Raw genomic sequence first — 18,828 nt, 5'->3', positions numbered from 1 at the left:
AACAAAGTATTTTGTTTCAACTTTCTCAACCAAAATTTTCTGTATTTTTTTCTTATATTCTTTAGTATTTCTGTAAACGAACCTTAATTTTTGAGCCAACAGACCAAATTTTAGTAAATTTCCAGTTTTTACTTTAAAAAAACTTATTTTTTGTCGCACTCTTGTCGAAAAGTACAGATTAAGAATTTGCAATGAAAAGAACTGGTAGTGAAAAAGTTAAGGGGATGCACCAAGAAAGTGAATCAGTTACTATTGGAAACTAAAATAAAAAATGAAGCAGGACTGGTTGTATGCACAATAACATAAAATCAATAAGTGAGTTCTTATTCTGCGAGTTTTCATGAAAGAAATAATTTTTTTTTTGAACTCAAGAGGATTATGACATTGAGCTACCTTTACATCATCAATCAATAGTTATTTAGGACTACGATTACCAAATATTATCTTCAATATATCATACTTATCAGTCCGAGCAGCGTTTATTTATTTATAACTACTATATCAAACATCAAATGTGTATAGCACATTATTGAGCATGGAAATACCGATACCTCCAAAATACTTTTGTGTTTGTCACGTCCCATGCAATGTTTTGACGCGACAACGATGCTTTAGACCTCTGCTTGTCTTGTATTTACATTCAGATTTCATGCATAATGCAGAAGATTGCAGTGAATGAAAAATAGTCAATACAAGCATATTTCTAATGAAGACACATACCTTGAAAATGTTTTCCCTGGTGGAATTAAAACAGCACTAAACATGGAGACATAATGAAACAGGGCGCCCTCAGAATCTCAAAATTAAATCCCTGAATTTTTGAATACTGAAGTTGAAGTCCAGACTGTCAATGCACTTATTTTTTAACTACTATACACAACACACTCAGAAAACACAATTCTATACTATAAGCCATGAGAAATCACAGACCCAGTTGGGTCAATTTATTTGCAGAGTACCTGCCTGAACACAATTGTGTTGCATGTATTCTGAAACTGACTAGCACGGCAGTGTCTATAATTACTCTATTCAGAAGAAAATCAATACCAGATTTTGTTTCCGTTCCCACAGTGACAAATAACATAACAATATTGATATAGACCACAATGCCCCAAACATGCCATATATATTGCAGCGTTCTACTTCACGCTTGCAACACAGGTGAGATGAGTGGCAGCACAACAATAACTTCTATATTGATAATATAATCTAATTTTAAAAACAAAATTAATTAAGAAATTCCTCATGCTCAACACCTTGCATGTTTAATGAAGTGCAAATGTAGAGTCATCTGCCACTGATTCGACCTTGATCCAATAACATAGTCAAATTGTCACAGTGATACTGATGCACACTTGAAATCTGCAATTTACTGGTATTTTAGCAAAAAGTGTTTTCCAAAATATAGCAAATAATTAGAAATTTCCCATGATGCCGGTTGCAAGCATGGAAATAAATTTCCTAAGCTAATTTTGTGTCGATTGAATCTGATCTATCAAAAGTACAGTCACCTTGACCAAACTAAAGTACAGTGAACATGTTATTAACCTAGAGTAGAATGAACCTAGCTAATTCCCGGTAGGTCACAGGTTTTGAAAAGAAAGGTATTTTGTATTTCAGTTTGGATCTTTATCGCATTTGGTACCTTGTATGTGCAGTAATTAAAATCAGTGAAATTCATTTAAAGAACCACATTGTGGCAACGAGGCATAAACCTCACATTTATAATCCACATGATCTTTTGATAGACTCTAGAGCGTCATTTTACAGCATTCCAAATTTAAAAATTAGTACGAGAAACAAGACAGATTATAAGCATTAACAACTAAAAACAAGAGTATTTTTGTTTATTTTTTTGAAAGTGCAGCACTTACAAGACTGATTTGTTTTTAATATTTCTAATATTTTCTAGCACATCTCCAATGGAAGCACAATGAGCGTATAAACCCAAAATTGCATTTGATGTACCGAGGGTACTGTGAAATACTTTATTTTCGCTTGTAATTAATTTTCGTTATTTTCACTTCAAAGGAATGATTTAGTGAAAATACAATCCAGCAAATATACCTTTTTTCCTATATTTTACCTTCAACTCGTCAAAAATCAGTGAATATAAATTTCATACAAAACACCCAAAAAGTCCATTCAGCGAAAATTAATTCCAGCTAAAATAAAGTATTTTACAGTATAATGAATCATTTACATTAGCACATGCGCTATTAATAGAAAAAATACAGCATCGTAACTGTTTACAGGTATAGCATATTACATGTTATCCAGCAAATAGTGTGTTGCCTCAAGCGATATACTATTTTAGGAAACAATCTACCTCTCTCAGGGATAACCACGAGAATTAAACTGATAGGTGAATCACACAGATGTGTATGTTAGTGATAACATTTCCTGATAATACCAAAGGTCAAAATGTTAATATGATCAAGTCTGGAAATTAGTCTCATTTATTTTAATTCAATGAATTGCATTCTTTCATGTGAGTGCACTGTTCACGGAGTAAGAATACAATTATTCTGGAAAACTAACTTTTATCAATATTTTCAAGACATGTAGTAACCAACTGTTTAAAGTGATTGACTTTATTTTAGGTAAAATGTATGTAAATTTTAACCGCCACAGTGGTGTAAAATTTCTGGGGTAAACACTTCCATTTCCTACGAGTCTAACTGTCTTTGTGGGTTCCTGCAATCATTGGCAGATTTACTACCATACATGAGAAAGATATTATTTCCAGGTGGTAATACATCTACTGAGGAATTGTGATTGGCGAGTTTTCAACCATTACTGTTACAGTGTATGTTTAAAATATACATACGATATACATTACATGTCTTTGTGAAACTCACCATAACAATTTTGGCAATTTTAATTTTATCGATTTAGCATTACAGTACATATAAACTTAAAACTAAACTACAGAGATAATGCATATCAATAAAATGCCAAGAAGAAATACATGGATGGAATCAGTATTAGCCAGCAAAATGTCATCCTGTCAATTTGAAAAATGCAACTATTTTTTCATAACAGGCAACATTTTATTATTTTTTATTTTGTTCTTCTGTTTTTTGACAATTTTGTCATCTTTTTAGCATAATTTTCATGTGTACTTTCAAATGCCTGGTCACTACCCTGGATGGAAGGTATCTTGCCTGGAATATTTTGAAATTTGTTAATCTTGATAAGATGAAGGATACCCTCCCCATGGACTGCTGTAACTTCAAATTCCACTTCTCAGACTCGCGTTTGTGGGGGATGCTAGACTGGATCCCAACTGTGATATACACACTAGGACTTCTAAAAAATGCTAGTACAATCCCTGCCTTCCACTGGATTATTATTCATTTGGGGTCATATATACATGAAGTGAGCTTACACACAAAGGATATTCCAGCTTGCTATGTATCAGGGAATTCCAGCATACCAATGGCATACGGAATAGTATGCTTGGAATGTCTGGAATAAGATTCAACAGTGATGTATCTTACATATGACTTATTTCCTAATTTGGAGAGGAAAACTGCAGTCAAAACACAGAGATCAGTCCAGTTACAGTAAATAAATATTAATATTTACAGGAAGGTATTTTTGAATTGTAGAAAACAGAAGATAAATGAAATTACAATGATGTGCAATATGCTCTTAGGAGTCGCTGACTGCAGTTCAAGGAGTTGTATGTTTAATATCCATCCAACATCCGACCCCCAAGCGCAAGTCACCAGCAATGTATTCTGCAGATCAACCTCTCAAGTGGAATGATCAAGCCATGCAACTGATATGAACCGCTTAACAATGTTGACACTGAACTCTTTTCCTCATGTTTTTTTTTTTTTTACAATACTCCTAAAATTCTTGAAATATATGAATGTAAACAACACCATATTTCTGTTGACTTTTAATGTTTTGACTGTCAAACTGATATGATTCATTGAATGAAAAGCATACAGATTTGATGGTCAGATAAAATGAAGTTAAGGCCACGACCTTGGGGGTAGTGACTTAAGTTTGGGGGTATGAATCTATAAGTTTGTTTATCAGATAATGATCCAAGCAATAACAGGCCACATAGATCTAGTTTTAGTAGTTTGTGAATTTTCCTCACCTTTTTTTTTTTATTATTATTTTATTATTATTATTATTAATAATTATTACAGTTATTTTGATTCTGACAGCGTTCAATTTCAAAACAATCTTCAAAAACCTAATAAAAAGTATGTGTGAATATGTAGAAAACAACTGACCCAACCTGAAAAATACCTTAGTCATTCATGCAGTGTGGTCTCTATGAATTTTTTAATTAATTGTTAATTTTCTAAGTAAAGGGTTATTCTCTGGTACACGTAGATGCCAAAAGCCACTACGATGGTAAATACTAAATGTCACACATTCCTGGGCATATTTATAGCATGCAAGGTATGGGGGATAAAAATTAAATCTCATATTTCATCATGCAAAGCTGGAGTAGAAAAGAAAATATGAATTGTCTGGTATAGGCCTGCAATAAGCTTTTAATAAACAGATGGACACCCACCTTGAATGTAAAGCCTGTTGCAATGAGAACGCTGCAAAACGAACAAATCACAATTCACTTGTCTAGTACTACCAGTACTAAGTAACGACATCAAAACACTATAAAGCAAATATCAATCGTAAGGTCTCAAGTCGAAGACAAAATTAAATTTTTGAAATCAGGAAGTGGCATCATAATCCACGTCTTACCAGTGGTACCAGGTGTCCGGATGGAATAAACAAACTCTGCTTAATAGTCACACCAGTAAGAAATAAGAAATGAAAAAGGAAACCAGACTAGAATTCCAATTATAATTTGGGCAACAATCCATAATACACAGGTGTGCGAATTGTTTCCTGTGTGTCGGTAAACTTAGAAAGAAAACCAGTTACTAAAAACACTATTCTATTCTGATTTTGTTAGATTGCGCCAAACCATATTAAAATCTGTTTTTCTGCCAAATGAACGCAATGAATGATTGTCGGAATGTCAACAACAAGTATATATACAGGGGTTACTTATGCCAATAACATACCATATTATTAACACGATAATATCAATTTCCACAAGAGCTCAGACCTATTTCCTTCAATATGAGGCAAGCCAAAAACAACATTAACATACAATGACAATTTTGACCTCTTTGAACAAATATTTGTTCCTGGCAACTTGCTAGTGCAACATTTCAGGAAATTTTTCAAAAATGTTTTTTCGTTAATTTGGACAAGTGCCTGACTAATATTTTGGAGTGGGAGCACTCATTCTGAAGACTGATACAGATGTTAGATTGCTGGTTTGTATTTAGAGGCTGGGCACAGGTGCATGAACAGTGCAATCTATGTATTGTGATGAATAACAAATAGAGAAAAGAGCAAGATGTTGCAATATTCATGCAAATACAATATACATCAAAGCAAACTTTTTATCTAGATTAAAAATTAGTGGCAGCCCATGCAGAAAAAAAATGACGTCAGCCCCAATAGAGTCTAGATTGTAACTACGGGCATGTGTCGAGATTGGCTACTTGAATGCTCAACACGAACCGAAATCGCGTCCTTGACAATGAACTTCAGAGAACATATACTGATTTATATGACGCGGCGAAATAGAGTGAAATGCAGCGAGCTTGTTGAGAAAAATATGTTTTTATGCCAAAGTAAGAACACTTATCAGTGCTTAGAGAAAAGATGACATTGATGAGAAAAAATGATGATGACAACAAGGAACAAAAAAAAATCAGAAAAATGAGCGTACAAGCCGACCGAGTGAGACCCAAGTGGGTCCATATTAACGTGAGTACAGTTGCTGCAGTGCCTCTGCAAACATGAAGGATTAAAAATATTCAGCACATGGTGAGATCTTTTTCCAGTAAACGCTGAACATAATAAGTATGGCCCTTAAATTACATTGATGGTCTATCAGTCACTAGTTGTTCTTTTTAATGACTTCCGACAAGGTCTCATTTAATAGTCTGAGGCCAGTTGTTTTACTAGCACTGGACACTGTATGTAACAAGGTGACAGTTAATTTTCATTATTATTCAGCCAAGGACTCATTTCTTGTATAAAGAATGCCATGCATAAAATATATAATCAATTTTAACCGCAACATTATTAGCGGCATTCATTTGCATAATGAGGATATGGTGTAGTGCTCATACATGTATACCCGCCATTTGTAATAGATGATATATTCAAACTGCATATCACCTGCCGGTAAAATATAGTGAAATACAGTTTTATTTTTAGGTAGAATTTATTTTTGTTCAACATTAGTAAAATAAGATCTATTGTGTGTGAGGTGTTTTTATAGGTGACATTGTTTAAGTTTACATAAATAAGTTGATTTGACCTGCTGCCCACTGCGAAATGATCAGCTCGGTAATTCACTGGGTTTTAAATGAAATGCGCGAAATAAAACCTACGAATGATACAGAATTGAGCAAAAAGCTCAGTTTTCCCAGAACCTTGAATGTGACATGGATCAGAAAGATTCACTTCAATATTTCACTACAAAAATGAACAATTAAAATAATCATCAATATAATATTAATTGTGTATTTGTATTTTAAACATTCAAATGGAATGGATTGCCACAATAAAAAACTGCCGATTCTACATGGACTTTGCTACATCATCAATGATCTCTCTCAGCCAAATAAATTCAACAAAACAATTATAATACATACAATAAAGGAATTTATATATGAAGATAAATACGACCATCAAAGGAAGCCACAATAGGCTATTAAAATATGAAATACGAGAGTCGTGACTAGAGCGCAGAGATAACAGTTGGGGATTGATTTGTGGATACAGACATTGGACTATTTTTAGCCATCCAATGCTGTTAAGGTAGTGTATTGCAAACAAGATAAGTTGGATTTTCTTGTCTCCTTTGTGGGCTCTATGCCTCGGGTCAATTACGCTGACGTGTCCAACTATTGACTCGGCATGTTCAGTTCATTATTTGTGTAGAGACACACCTGATGATCAAGAGCATTACACCTGTTCTGTTTGTTTTGCTTTTCTATATATGTCGTGTGTCTGTGTGACAGCATGTCTACATAGCAGTGTTTTTTTTATATATATATCAGGGCCTAGCATAATGAGTGTAAACATTAACACATGCCCATCTGAAAGCCCTGCAGATAGCCAAAATAAATGGGGAAAAAACTACATCTCAGATGTTTAGCATTACATAACCTCATAACCAAGTTGGTAATTTGGTTGATACTAGTTTTCCTGAATAATAACAGCACACTCCTAATAGATCTTTTTCTTGTTCCAAAATGAGAACTCATCTTTAATTAACATTTAGGGCCTGAGAAGCAGAATAAGAAATAAACATAATCTCACTGGAAAAGATCAGCCAGACTGACTGAGTAAGTCTTTCTGAAAGCGGCTAAATTTTCTATGTAATGCAACTATACGTCTTGAAATCCCAGTGTGTAGCACACGGCAAATAGCAGGGGTTCAAGATAAAGCCTGTCCTGCTGTCCTAAAAAAACCTTTCGTTGAGACAGATACCTGTCATAGCTGGCTTGTAAATAAAGATGTTAACACATCACCATAATAAAGAAAGGTGCTTTCCGATTGGAGCATGCATTTTCCATCTTACTTTTAATCTTAAGTTTTCATTTGGCAAGACATTGACCTAGTCTCTTCTCTCTATACTTGATAAGCTATACTACTAAATTTTCCAACAGACACAACGAAATGAGCAAGGCAACACATCTGAATATCGAATTCTTGAAGGAGGACACCGACAAAAAAAATTTAATCTGTTTGCACAGTAAACATCTGTATTGAGTGGATGACAGTTTTATTTTTATCATTTTTTTTGTCTGAACAGCCTGGAGTACCATTAATTAATTACCAACGGATAGATGTGGGTATATTGTCTTGATAATTCAATCCATCATACCTAGCCCATAATCAGATGGCACTTATAACATTTATAACTGCCAGTGTCACCTGTGCATCCACACACGTGCATCAATAACCAATTTTTAGCCCCTTCGATTTTATTTTAATAAATACATACTGCTGTTTGCTTTAAAATACAATAATACTTGATATAGCTGCTATCACCCATAGGGTCAAGACCCATTTTCAACTTGAACACTATTTTGTTTTCAAGCTTCAAATATATGCTGATTTGAAAACGTTCCCCAGTTAACCTGAAGAAATTATTAAAAAAATGCTCTATTGGGAACTGTGCACTGTCTGTGACTCCTGCCAATTGCACTAATGCTGTGACAAAGTTTGAAAAGTGCCAAACATACAGTACAGCCAAAGCGCTAACCAAAATTGGTTCAATATCTTGTTTTGCCGTCTCATAAAAATATTGTACCATTTTAAAATAAGTGGCCAGTTCATTGACAGGTCAACAAATCAACGTAGAAACCTTCACACATTGCAGTTTTCTTGGTTCATCATGTTTAAATTATAAAAGATTTTTTTAAAAACTCTAAAATTAAAATAGTTTTGTTGACAATTAACATACATGATTCTCAATTTTAGGAACGAGTTAGAACTTATTACCATTTCCATGATTACTACCGGTTGTGCATCCAAAACTACCCATGTAAGGAATATCAACTACCGTAACAACCAGGATCTAGTCTGTAAACGCAGTTCTCAGTTGCTAGTTCCGGTGTCAAAAAATAAGATAAAATAAGTCTGTGGCAGAGATCAGAAGATCTATGACAAAATAGTGACTCAGATAACGTCTGCATGACTAAACCCATGAAACTCTTTTCTTTAAATAGTTGTAAATCTGAACATTGAATCTCAATGACTTTACAGAGTGTAGTTTGGATCTAATTATTTATTTATTTATTTATTTATTACAAACTCCAACAGATTCAAATGCAGTACAGTATCATAACTCAAACTACCGTTAACAGTAACAGGAGCAGTTTTAGTGTTAGGTGAAAACATTAAAAAAATTCTACAATAAGAACTACATTAAAAACGAATCTTCTTAGGATTGTTTTTTTTTTAAATTGAAAATTTAAGCAATAATAATTGTACAGTACGTGATTAAAAAGTGAATTTTAGACAAATTACATCCCTCTACCTAGTTCATCTTTGGCAGGTTTCGCGACTAGGAATATGTAATTAAAAAAATTGCGACTTAATCTTTGTGGCACATAAACCCATGCAAGGAAAACAATTTGAAATCATCATCATTATAGACTCATCGATCAGGTAGTGATCAAGAAATTATTATATCCTAATGTAAAAAAACAAAACATTATACCATTCAATGAACAGTAACACCAAAAAATGTTCAGTTCAAATGACCGGAGAATATTTTAATTTCTGTGGAATCAAAAAAGAAAAATACATGGGAGTAAGTGGCAGCTACCTAGAGACAAGGCTATACATACATACACAGCTGTTGGATGGGGCCCTGCAGCTAGGAAATGTAAACACCAACCATAGAGACTGTCTGGGTGGAATCAGTTTGAAATATCTCCTCATAGGCTAGTAGCATGTATGTGAATGAGACAGACAATACTTGATTAGAATCTTCTTTAAAAAAAAAAAAACAAGCTCACGATGGTGTGGTATTTTTAGATTCATAAATGCCCTTAGGTGAACTGATGAATTGCTATTTTTTTTCTAAGCATATTCTTGACTATCAAGTGAAGGTCATATGACCCAATCACTGATGAAATAAAAATATCAATGAAAAACAGATTAAATTCCATAATTTTTAACTTTCAACTAGGTAATATGAAAAACAAGGTGAAAATTATCAAGTCAGCGATAAAAAATAATTCCCTCAGACGCAAAATTTTGATATTTCACTTAAAACATGATATTTTGACAAGGGACTGTTGCTGGATAATTACCCCGTCCTGGCCTCCAATACTGTCTAGCTGTATTCAATGCATTGATGCATGGTTAGTATGTTTCTAATAATAGGGTGCGTTGCACCTGATGCCATTTGGCTGATTTCAATGGAAGGTTCTTGTCACAGCTGGTGCTGACCGCTAGACACCATATAGATTTCCAAAACCTTACCAATACTGGGGATGAGTTGGAATAAAAAAGATCACTCTTCTCCAATTGTGTAGACAATATCGTCAAATAATGCTGCAATTGTTTTAATCAGTCGGTTCAAATTAGGGACATTGACAGTAGAACAGGTTATTTTTATTTACTCTTTATTGTTTTCTTTTTATGGTTTATTGTTTGTTTGAATAGAGGAGATTCTTAATTTGTTTAAATGTTTTAGCATGAGTGAGTGAGAGAGAGGAAGCTAAAATATTGGAGGAAAGAAAACTGCTGGAATAGAGCTTTAAACATGTGTGATGATGAAAGGAAGTCATCACTGTTTTATTTGCTAATTATACCGCTACTTTCGATTTTTGAATTTCAGCAAATTGTCAGGGCTGTCAACAACAAAAATGTGTTTTGCCCTATTTCTTTTGGGGTTTTTTAATACCCAATAAACACATTTGACAAATTCCAACTATCACTCTGAGTGATTTTAAAGGATCAACTACACCATAATAGTGTATATTTCAATAAAAATTGTCAAAAGGGTCAGACAGATTACAGTAATCAAAGGCTGACTAGACAACTAAATGACCATCCAGACTGCTAATTACACAACTTTGCTTGGCTAAGCAGGAACAAGCTATGAATACTGAAGTGGGAGGTTACTGCACGGACAAAAGTCAGAAATAAATAAAAAACAAATCCAAGACAGGACAAACTGTGGGCAGATAGATGGTGTTTCTTTTTCACAGTCACGCACCAGCAGCCGAACTTCAAGAGCGAGAGCGACAAAGAAGACAAAATAAGACTACGGCTGTGACAGCATCCATACGATGGTATGCGCATGAGCAAGCTAGCGTGCCATGCACGTTCACATAAATGATCCACAAATTTGCAATTCAGCAGTGGCAAAGTTGAAAGCAGCGTGGATTTAACATGTAAATGACACCAGGCATACACTGGCCAACACCGTTCACTGCACAGAGGTCGTAACAGACTGACAAACCTTTTCACCTGGTAATTTGACCTACACTCTCCGCTAACATCCCATACTATAGTGGTGCAGACTTGCTGACAATGAAACCAATAGTTATTTTAAAACCAGATTTCACGCCCACATGTTTCATTTACCAACCCAGGAAGGAAAAAGGAGGAAAGCACCATGAAATAAAGTAACATTTACACACACAACAAATCAAAGGAATCAAAAGTGAACTTTGGTAGTTACATGACAGTTTAAGAACGCTTAATTTCACAGATTACATAGTTATTTTACCTGTCAGTACATACATGTATCTGCTTATCCTGTGCATAGTGGTATACCTTACTATATGAATAGTGTAATCTATTTTTATTTTTTGAGCACTCAAAATGTAATATTCAAAAAGCATTTCTAACTTTTTTTTTATATATACCTTATAGTTATATTCTATGTGAAAACAGTCATATCAGATTTCTCTTAGAAACGTTTCTTTTTGTTTTTTTAAATTTTACTATGCTTCATTAAAAGCTAACTACATTTCCAAAGGTGCACAAGGAATTTAAATAAATTTATTGTAATTTTTATTATTTTTCAAGGACACTGATAATCTGCTTATAAATAGTAGCGACATTTTGCTGCCGCCAACGCCGCCGCCAACCACGCAGCATGGTACAAGCCGTCAACGCAAGATGGGAAGTGGAACACGGAAGGAAATAATGACATTGAGCACACTCAAGTACTCAATAAATATGGTTAGTTTGCTGTCGTTGGTGATTATAAAACAAGGGGACTGAGAGCAAGATTATTTCAAGTTATTTTACAACATATTAAATTACATTTTTTCATTTCTTTGAGCATTGAAAAGCAATACCCAAGATTTAGACTAATTTAATAAATACAGCAGACAAACACTGGGACGGCAATGAGAAAGGAATAAAAACATTCAAAAATTCATCTTTATAATTAGAATTAAGCAAAAACCATCACACACATAGCACAAATGATTAAATATTGGGAAATAAAAGGATTTGATTCAATTGGAGAGTTGTAATTTTTCATTTCCCTGTATCAAATGAGGAAGAAAAAAAAAAAACAAGTTTGCCAGCTCCAGCTGATCAAAACAACGCCACATGTATGTATGTTATAACTATTATGACCATTTTATGAGGAGAAAAAAAATTAATCTTGATGACGTCAAATGAATGAAAAGTTTAAAGGTGGGACTCTTATCGAGTGGCAATAGATAAACATTGCTAAAGCAACTATAGTTTTATATCATCGTACCATGTAATGGATATCATCAAAACACGCATACACTCAAAAAAAAAAAACATTGCAACAGCCACCTAAAATATATACAGAGCGTTCACCTACGTTTCATAGTTCTTGTTTTAACAGTGCTTTTCTCGTTTGGTATGTATGGGGCTATTTCACGTTTGACCCAGAGTACCCGACAACTGGAAGACATGTTTTCCGGCACGGCAACAGTTTCTTGCCGGAAGACCATTGAAACTTCGACTCGTAGAGCACAGCTGAGAGACAGTCTAAAAAATCTACACTGTGGTTTATCCGATGAGTGGTTTTATAATTTCCTGAGGAAGAACCGGGATAGTCCAGGTGTGAATAAATAAACTCCACCATCGGAAAGGCTGGCAGTGACATTAGCTATCCACATAACTGTAAACAGTCAGCCGAACATGACAGGCAGGCAGGCAGGCAGCAGTGATGATGGCGATGAAAAAACTAGTCAGGATTTTACAACACGCCTAGGAGTACATTACAAGCATAGTGCTCTTATCTCTTTCCCAGCTGTTAAGTTACGCTTCTCCTAATTGGCTGAATTGACAGGTAATAAACCATCCTACTGCAATTACAACCAATCACGTTAAGGCTTAGTGTTTGAACCTTGCTATCAGCTAACCTGTCTGAATGATTGAAGTGGCACAAAGCAGTAATTTATTCTAACAGAGATAAGGGGGCGGGACCTTTCCTGTTGCAATGTGGGGCTGTAATGATAGCAGGCAGATAGTATTCAAGCAAGCAATTTCGGAAACTGGCATTTACATCACGAGTTACTTCAATCTCATGCAGCTTTCATTCAATTTGAACAATATATGCTCAAACTTAAGCAAAAAATCAAAACAATTTGAGAGTGATTATCAACTCCACAATGCTGGCATTTGGTAGGGACTTACTGTGTTCTACAATAATAAGGACTATTCCATTTACTGAATTGGGGTATGATTGTGTCCTCTTTCAAGATGGGATGGGATGGGATGCGTATAATAACAATTTTTTTTCCTGGTAATTTTTTAATGTTTTTTTTTTTCAGAATCACGTCATATGCTGCAATCAGGATTATTGTGGAGTGTGACAACTGCCCCATTGAGGGGTAAATGCCAATCCCCTATTCTAAAACTTGATTTTTGGTGACATTCTTGGCATACTTTGTAGTCAAACACATTCAAATGCAAAAGAGAACACATTAGTTCATGTGAGGCACAGGCAGTCAAAGTCCCTAATGATGATGGGCACCCAAAGTGGCGCGCCACTGAAAGAGGAGAGGTGATTGTTCAATTTTGAAGAGAAGTGAAGCAATTGTATGGAATAAGGATGTTTAAAAGTCGACAGGTCATCTATTTTTTTGCCAGTGGCTGACAAGTTTACTGTGACCTTATGTACACAAAGCAGGAATTAATGACATGTTTATGGTCTCCTGTAAACATTGTTAATTGGTATTGAATGGTGTACTGTGGAATACTTTATTTTCACTGGAATTAATTTTCGCTGAAAAGGCTTTTTGGGCGTTTTGTTTGGAATTTATTTTCACTGATTTTTGATGAGTTTAATGTGAAATATAGGGAAAAAAGTATATTCGCTGGATTTTATTTTCACGGAATCATCCCTTCAGCGAAAATAGCGAAAATAAATTCCGAGCGAAAATAAAGTATTCTACAGTAAATCATTTCAACTGCTTGGACAGGTTGGCAAAGTGAATTAGAGGTGAACATGATCATGATTATTGGTATTATTGATTGACTTGAATGAAAGTGAAAACCTTCCAGGAACACTGCACGGCAGGGGGTTTACCCATAGTCCACCACACGTTCAGAACAATCTAAAGTTAGATATTCTAGAAATACACTCACAATAGAAGAGATCAGTGGAAAACCCTGGCACAGTGAACTAAATGTACAAGTAAATGTACAAGGATGTACAGAAATGTCCTAGGCACTTGTTTATAGATTTGCATATTCACGTATATAGCATTACAACTACTGTATCAAACTAGTAAATAAACATCTGTAATCATTCACTACAAAAACAGTGTAATAATTTTGTGGTGTGTCAGGGAATGCAAATAACAATTACCTGATACTTCCATGAATGCAGACAAATTCAAATTCATAATCTTGCTCGATTCTGGGCTTCATTTAAAGGGGAGCCGCTCAATCCCATGGATTGCACCAAAGAAGCATGGGACACTATTGTTTATGTTGTTTACAAAGTTAATCTATCTTTTGTTATAAATTGTAATTTTAATCCAGAAAGTAAATTCGTTGTGAGATGAGGCTTAACTGGGAGTGCCCCTTTAATATAAGTGAATCAACAAGAGGTAAAATAATAAGGTTATTGCGAGGATACTGCAAAATATGTACTCAGACACGACAAGTTGTAACAATCTCCGCAAAATCTGAGCACAGGCTATTCTTTCATGGTGGATGCAACGGGAGTATAATGCTGTTACCTCACATACATCCAAAATAAATTGCATGGCTATGTTGAATACCCTTTTTTCCTGACGAAATTTGGGTGGAAGTTTTTGCACATACAATGTATCCATACAGGCCTTGATGAAAAATAAATATGGGAAAATTTATGCATGATAATATTTATTTTGTGGATTGTGACAAAAGTTGATTACTATACGAAAATTTCTCTAAAAGAGGCAGGTTGGTAGGAAATTGTCGTTGAGCTAAGTATGTTTCAGGAAAGTAGAGTGAGTACATACAATGTACATATGTTACACTCGAAAAATTTGCTACTTTTTTTTAAATGATGGACAATTCTCAGTTTCGCTAAAGACTACTATGCCTGTAATCTGTTGTCATATAAGTCTTGGATGATATAGGGTTGTTACAATACATATTGTCAGCAAGGTCACCTAATTACCATAGTTTAGTTCAGGTCAAGGCCAATCACATTCCTTGCATATGTCCATGACATACATTTTGAACAGTGGTACACATAGTAAACATGCACATCGTAATCTCCAGTTTTATCACATTAAATGATTTATTGAATTTTCCCCTACAACTGAATAACTGTGCCAGTTCATCAGCATATAGCGCCCTCAAAACCTTTTCAAATGCAACCAAATGCTGGACAAGTACTAGAGAAAGATCATAAAAATCAAAAGATGCCAGCTTATTTCAATTCCACTAAAAATTATGCATCTAGAATTAAACAATTATTGAAATAACATAGAAAAATATGTACTTGCAACCTAAAAACAGATAAATTGCATTGCCACATCAAACTAATGACATATGTTCCCTAAAGCATTAATGCACAAAAAAAAACGATATTTAGATTAATCTGCTCTGTGTTATGGAGTGATAGACCAGATCAGGAAATCTATATAAATTTTAATAATGGATTATTCAATAATTGATATTATGTTTTATATGTGAAAGTGTACAAAATGTTGGAGTGAAAGATTATGTATGACATCCGAAAAATACTGAAAGATGCGCATCATTTCTCAGAAAATATGAAGCAAATAGACTTTCACCAATCAATTTTCACTTGAAAACTACACAGACAATAGGCTGTGGTACTCAACACAGTACTGTAAAATCTGTATTAGAAACCGTGGCTTCTAATAAAATGGTACAATGCAACAGAGGGGATGCGACTTCTATTAGAGCATCTACACATATGAGAAATTGTGAATGTTTGGTTCTCAATTGTTTAAAAAGAATAGGTGCGACTTCTATTAGGGATGTGGCTTCTAATACAGATTTTACGGTACTTTGAAACATAGAGATTATTCATCAAGCTCCTAACTGGGTTTGACTGAAGACGACAATTAGTAAATTCTTAATCTCAAGACAATTCCGTATAACCTTGATCTTAGGAGTTCAATTTCAAATTATGTAGTGGCTTGACCTCCCCTTGGGACACAAAATACAGAAATTCAAGCATGAAGCTACAAGGGCAAATAAATAGTGGGTTTTCCCCACGCAATCCTTCTTACCCATATTTTCGAGAAAATCAAAAAGTTTATTTCATGCGAATGAGCTCAAAAATATTTACTTTGAAACTTATTAGTTATGAACATTCTAACAATTTTGGAATTTTAGTTTCATTTACTTTCAAACCATGATTATGTTCAAAAAATAACATAAGAGTACAGACGACTAAGCAGCATGAAACTAACAAAACTTACTTTTAGTTCGTTCTTACGCTGTGAAGTGCATCCCTAAGGGAATAAATTGTATTTATTATATACTGGATAATTAAAATATGATTTTGTACGTAAAATCACCTAATAGAGCAGATACAAAAGAACTACAAATGGCTGAGGTGGGGGCAGACATTTGTCTGGGTTAATGCCCATACCAACAACTGAGAGGTTCTTTGATTCAGTCTGGTGTGCAATGATCCAGATAAAAGAGTGTATTTGTGTAAAAAGCTAAGATATCTCAATAACACTGCACAGCCTCAAGGACGTTTTCACAGAAGACTGCCAGAGACTCAAAGTTTTATTAATGCCCCCAGTGTTTACATTTACTTGACAGCAGTAGCAATAGGGTAACCTATCAGTAAACACTGATGCTCAGTGATGTTAATACCAATTTGCTTCATTAGTATGTGTCGCGTATGTGCCAACGTAAATTACAGAAGTGTTTCTATGGTCAAAATACGCAACATTTTGAAGAAGCTGTATACAAAAAATTAAATTATTGGTTTATTAGCTATCTAATATAAAAGGGCTTCTGATAGAGCAAATACCATACAGATATTATTATTCTTATTGTATTTTACTTTCACTTAGGTTTAATTTTTTGTATTTTCATTGAAAGAATGGGTCAGGGAAAATAATTCCAGCTAAAATAAAGTATTTTACAGTCCTAAACGGGTAAAGAACAGAAACAAACAAGTTCTGTCCAGGCTTGAAATCAGCAGCAGCAGCTATCATTGACCTTCAAATAAGCCCAGTTTGACTTTGAAATGAAGTGCCATCAAAATACTGAAGTTCAAGTCTTGTTTCTTGATTTGAACAAACACAAACATCCCGACAAGTAATTCTGATTTTTTTTTTCACATGTCATTATTAATAACATGTATACACTGTTTCTTACGCATAGGTTATTTCAAAGTGAGCCGAGGACAATCCATTCTGTGGCAGTCAGCCCCCAAAAAATAATCAGTCATTGTGCCAAACAGGATATGTATTTCACTGTAATGTGATTCGATACAATTGAAAACAAAAATGAAATAAATGCCGATCTTTATAACTGGCACGGATTTCACACAATACAAAAGGTTAAACAAAAGTCACATGCTGGATGCTAAAAGTTTAGAGTTCATACACAGGCCAGAGTCAAGTCTATCATTCTGGATGGCAAAATTGCGTATTGATAAGGGTGGGGTAGAGGTAGTTTGAACAGGATGGTTTGTGCAGGGTGATCTATTTTGCGCCATAATTTTAATTGCTATAAAATATAGAGAATAAGAGAAGTTGAAAAGGAAGTTAATTTAGCTGGGATTGGTGTGGGCAATTATTTAGGATCATAGAAAGGTAGCAGTTCAGATGCAGGTCATATTAATCATACCAACAACAACAGACCGTTATTTCTAATTTAAACATGATGCCAAGCAAGCTGTGGATAAAAGAAGGCGATCAACAAGTTTGAATTATCATAATTTAAACATTCCACACTTTAAATCCCCCTTCAATGAATTCTCATTAGATATCAATCCATTTGGTACTTCTCCATGAATTTTAATTTTACTAAGCAAGAAAAAATGGAGGATTTTTCTTGTTTTTAATATATTTTAGTTCCTGAACTTTGTGATCACATATATACAATACCTCTGTTACAGAAGCTACTGTAAAAGCAGTAATTTTAGTAGTGGACAACAGTTCGAGAACTTTGCAATCACATATACAGTATTCCTGCTACAGAAACTACTGTAAGGGAATTAATTTTCACTGATATTTCATTTCACTATTTTGATCATGTTCACTAGGTTTTAAAGTTTACGAATATTGTTATTATGCATATTCATGTGGAATTAATATAGCAGATTAAATTTAAACGAAACCCAGTGAATAATTAATGCATTTACTGTATAATATTTGGGAGTACATAATACAAGACAATTTTGTTGAACCATATCGCTATCCAATGACAATTTCAATGAACTATATCCTGACGTCAATCAGACTTCCTGCAAATCCTAGCTTCTCAAAATATCGCATCTATAAGTGGATGAATCTTGGCATAAATGACTTTGACCTATCAATTGTCTGTAGCATGATCAACGCCGATTCAAAACTTTAAAGAATTTGAACTCAGTACCTAGAGATCAACGGTGTTATGGGTGAATATTTGATTTGATCCTTGACAAATATATTTTGTCACATGTCGGTCAAGATAAACAAAAATCGTTAAACTGTAACATGGCTTAAAGTTAATGCGAGGGAGTCGTCACCTACGCATGCATCACATGGCCATAGAGTGACATTGTTTACAAACAAGGGTCTACCCATGAGCATTAGCGTTTTCAGCGTG

General features: G+C 34.4%; 1 protein-coding gene across 4 annotated transcripts in view; it reads right to left on the bottom strand.

The window, feature by feature from the left end:
* The window catches only part of LOC100368664 (dual specificity tyrosine-phosphorylation-regulated kinase 1B-like), a 73,108-nt gene that overhangs the window by 29,131 nt on the left and 25,149 nt on the right, over positions 1–18,828 (bottom strand). For 2 of the 4 annotated variants that reach the window (XM_006812111.3, XM_085499213.1), the window contains exon 1: positions 12,398–12,818. The exons of 1 other annotated variant lie outside the window; for it this stretch is intronic. In XM_006812111.3, coding sequence (XP_006812174.1) covers positions 12,398–12,530 — 133 coding nt within the window. In that variant the 5' untranslated portion in view covers positions 12,531–12,818. Of the gene's footprint in view, positions 1–12,397; positions 12,820–18,828 lie in introns of those variants that run through there. One more of the 4 variants, XM_078012228.2, reaches the window with a different exon arrangement.

The sequence above is a fragment of the Saccoglossus kowalevskii genome, chromosome 5, assembly GCF_978046115.1.
Source record: "Saccoglossus kowalevskii chromosome 5, keSacKowa6.1, whole genome shotgun sequence".
In the NCBI taxonomy this organism is placed as follows: Eukaryota; Metazoa; Hemichordata; class Enteropneusta; family Harrimaniidae; genus Saccoglossus; species Saccoglossus kowalevskii.
Note: the sequence above shows the minus strand (reverse complement) of the source record. Positions and strands in the feature narration are given on the sequence as shown.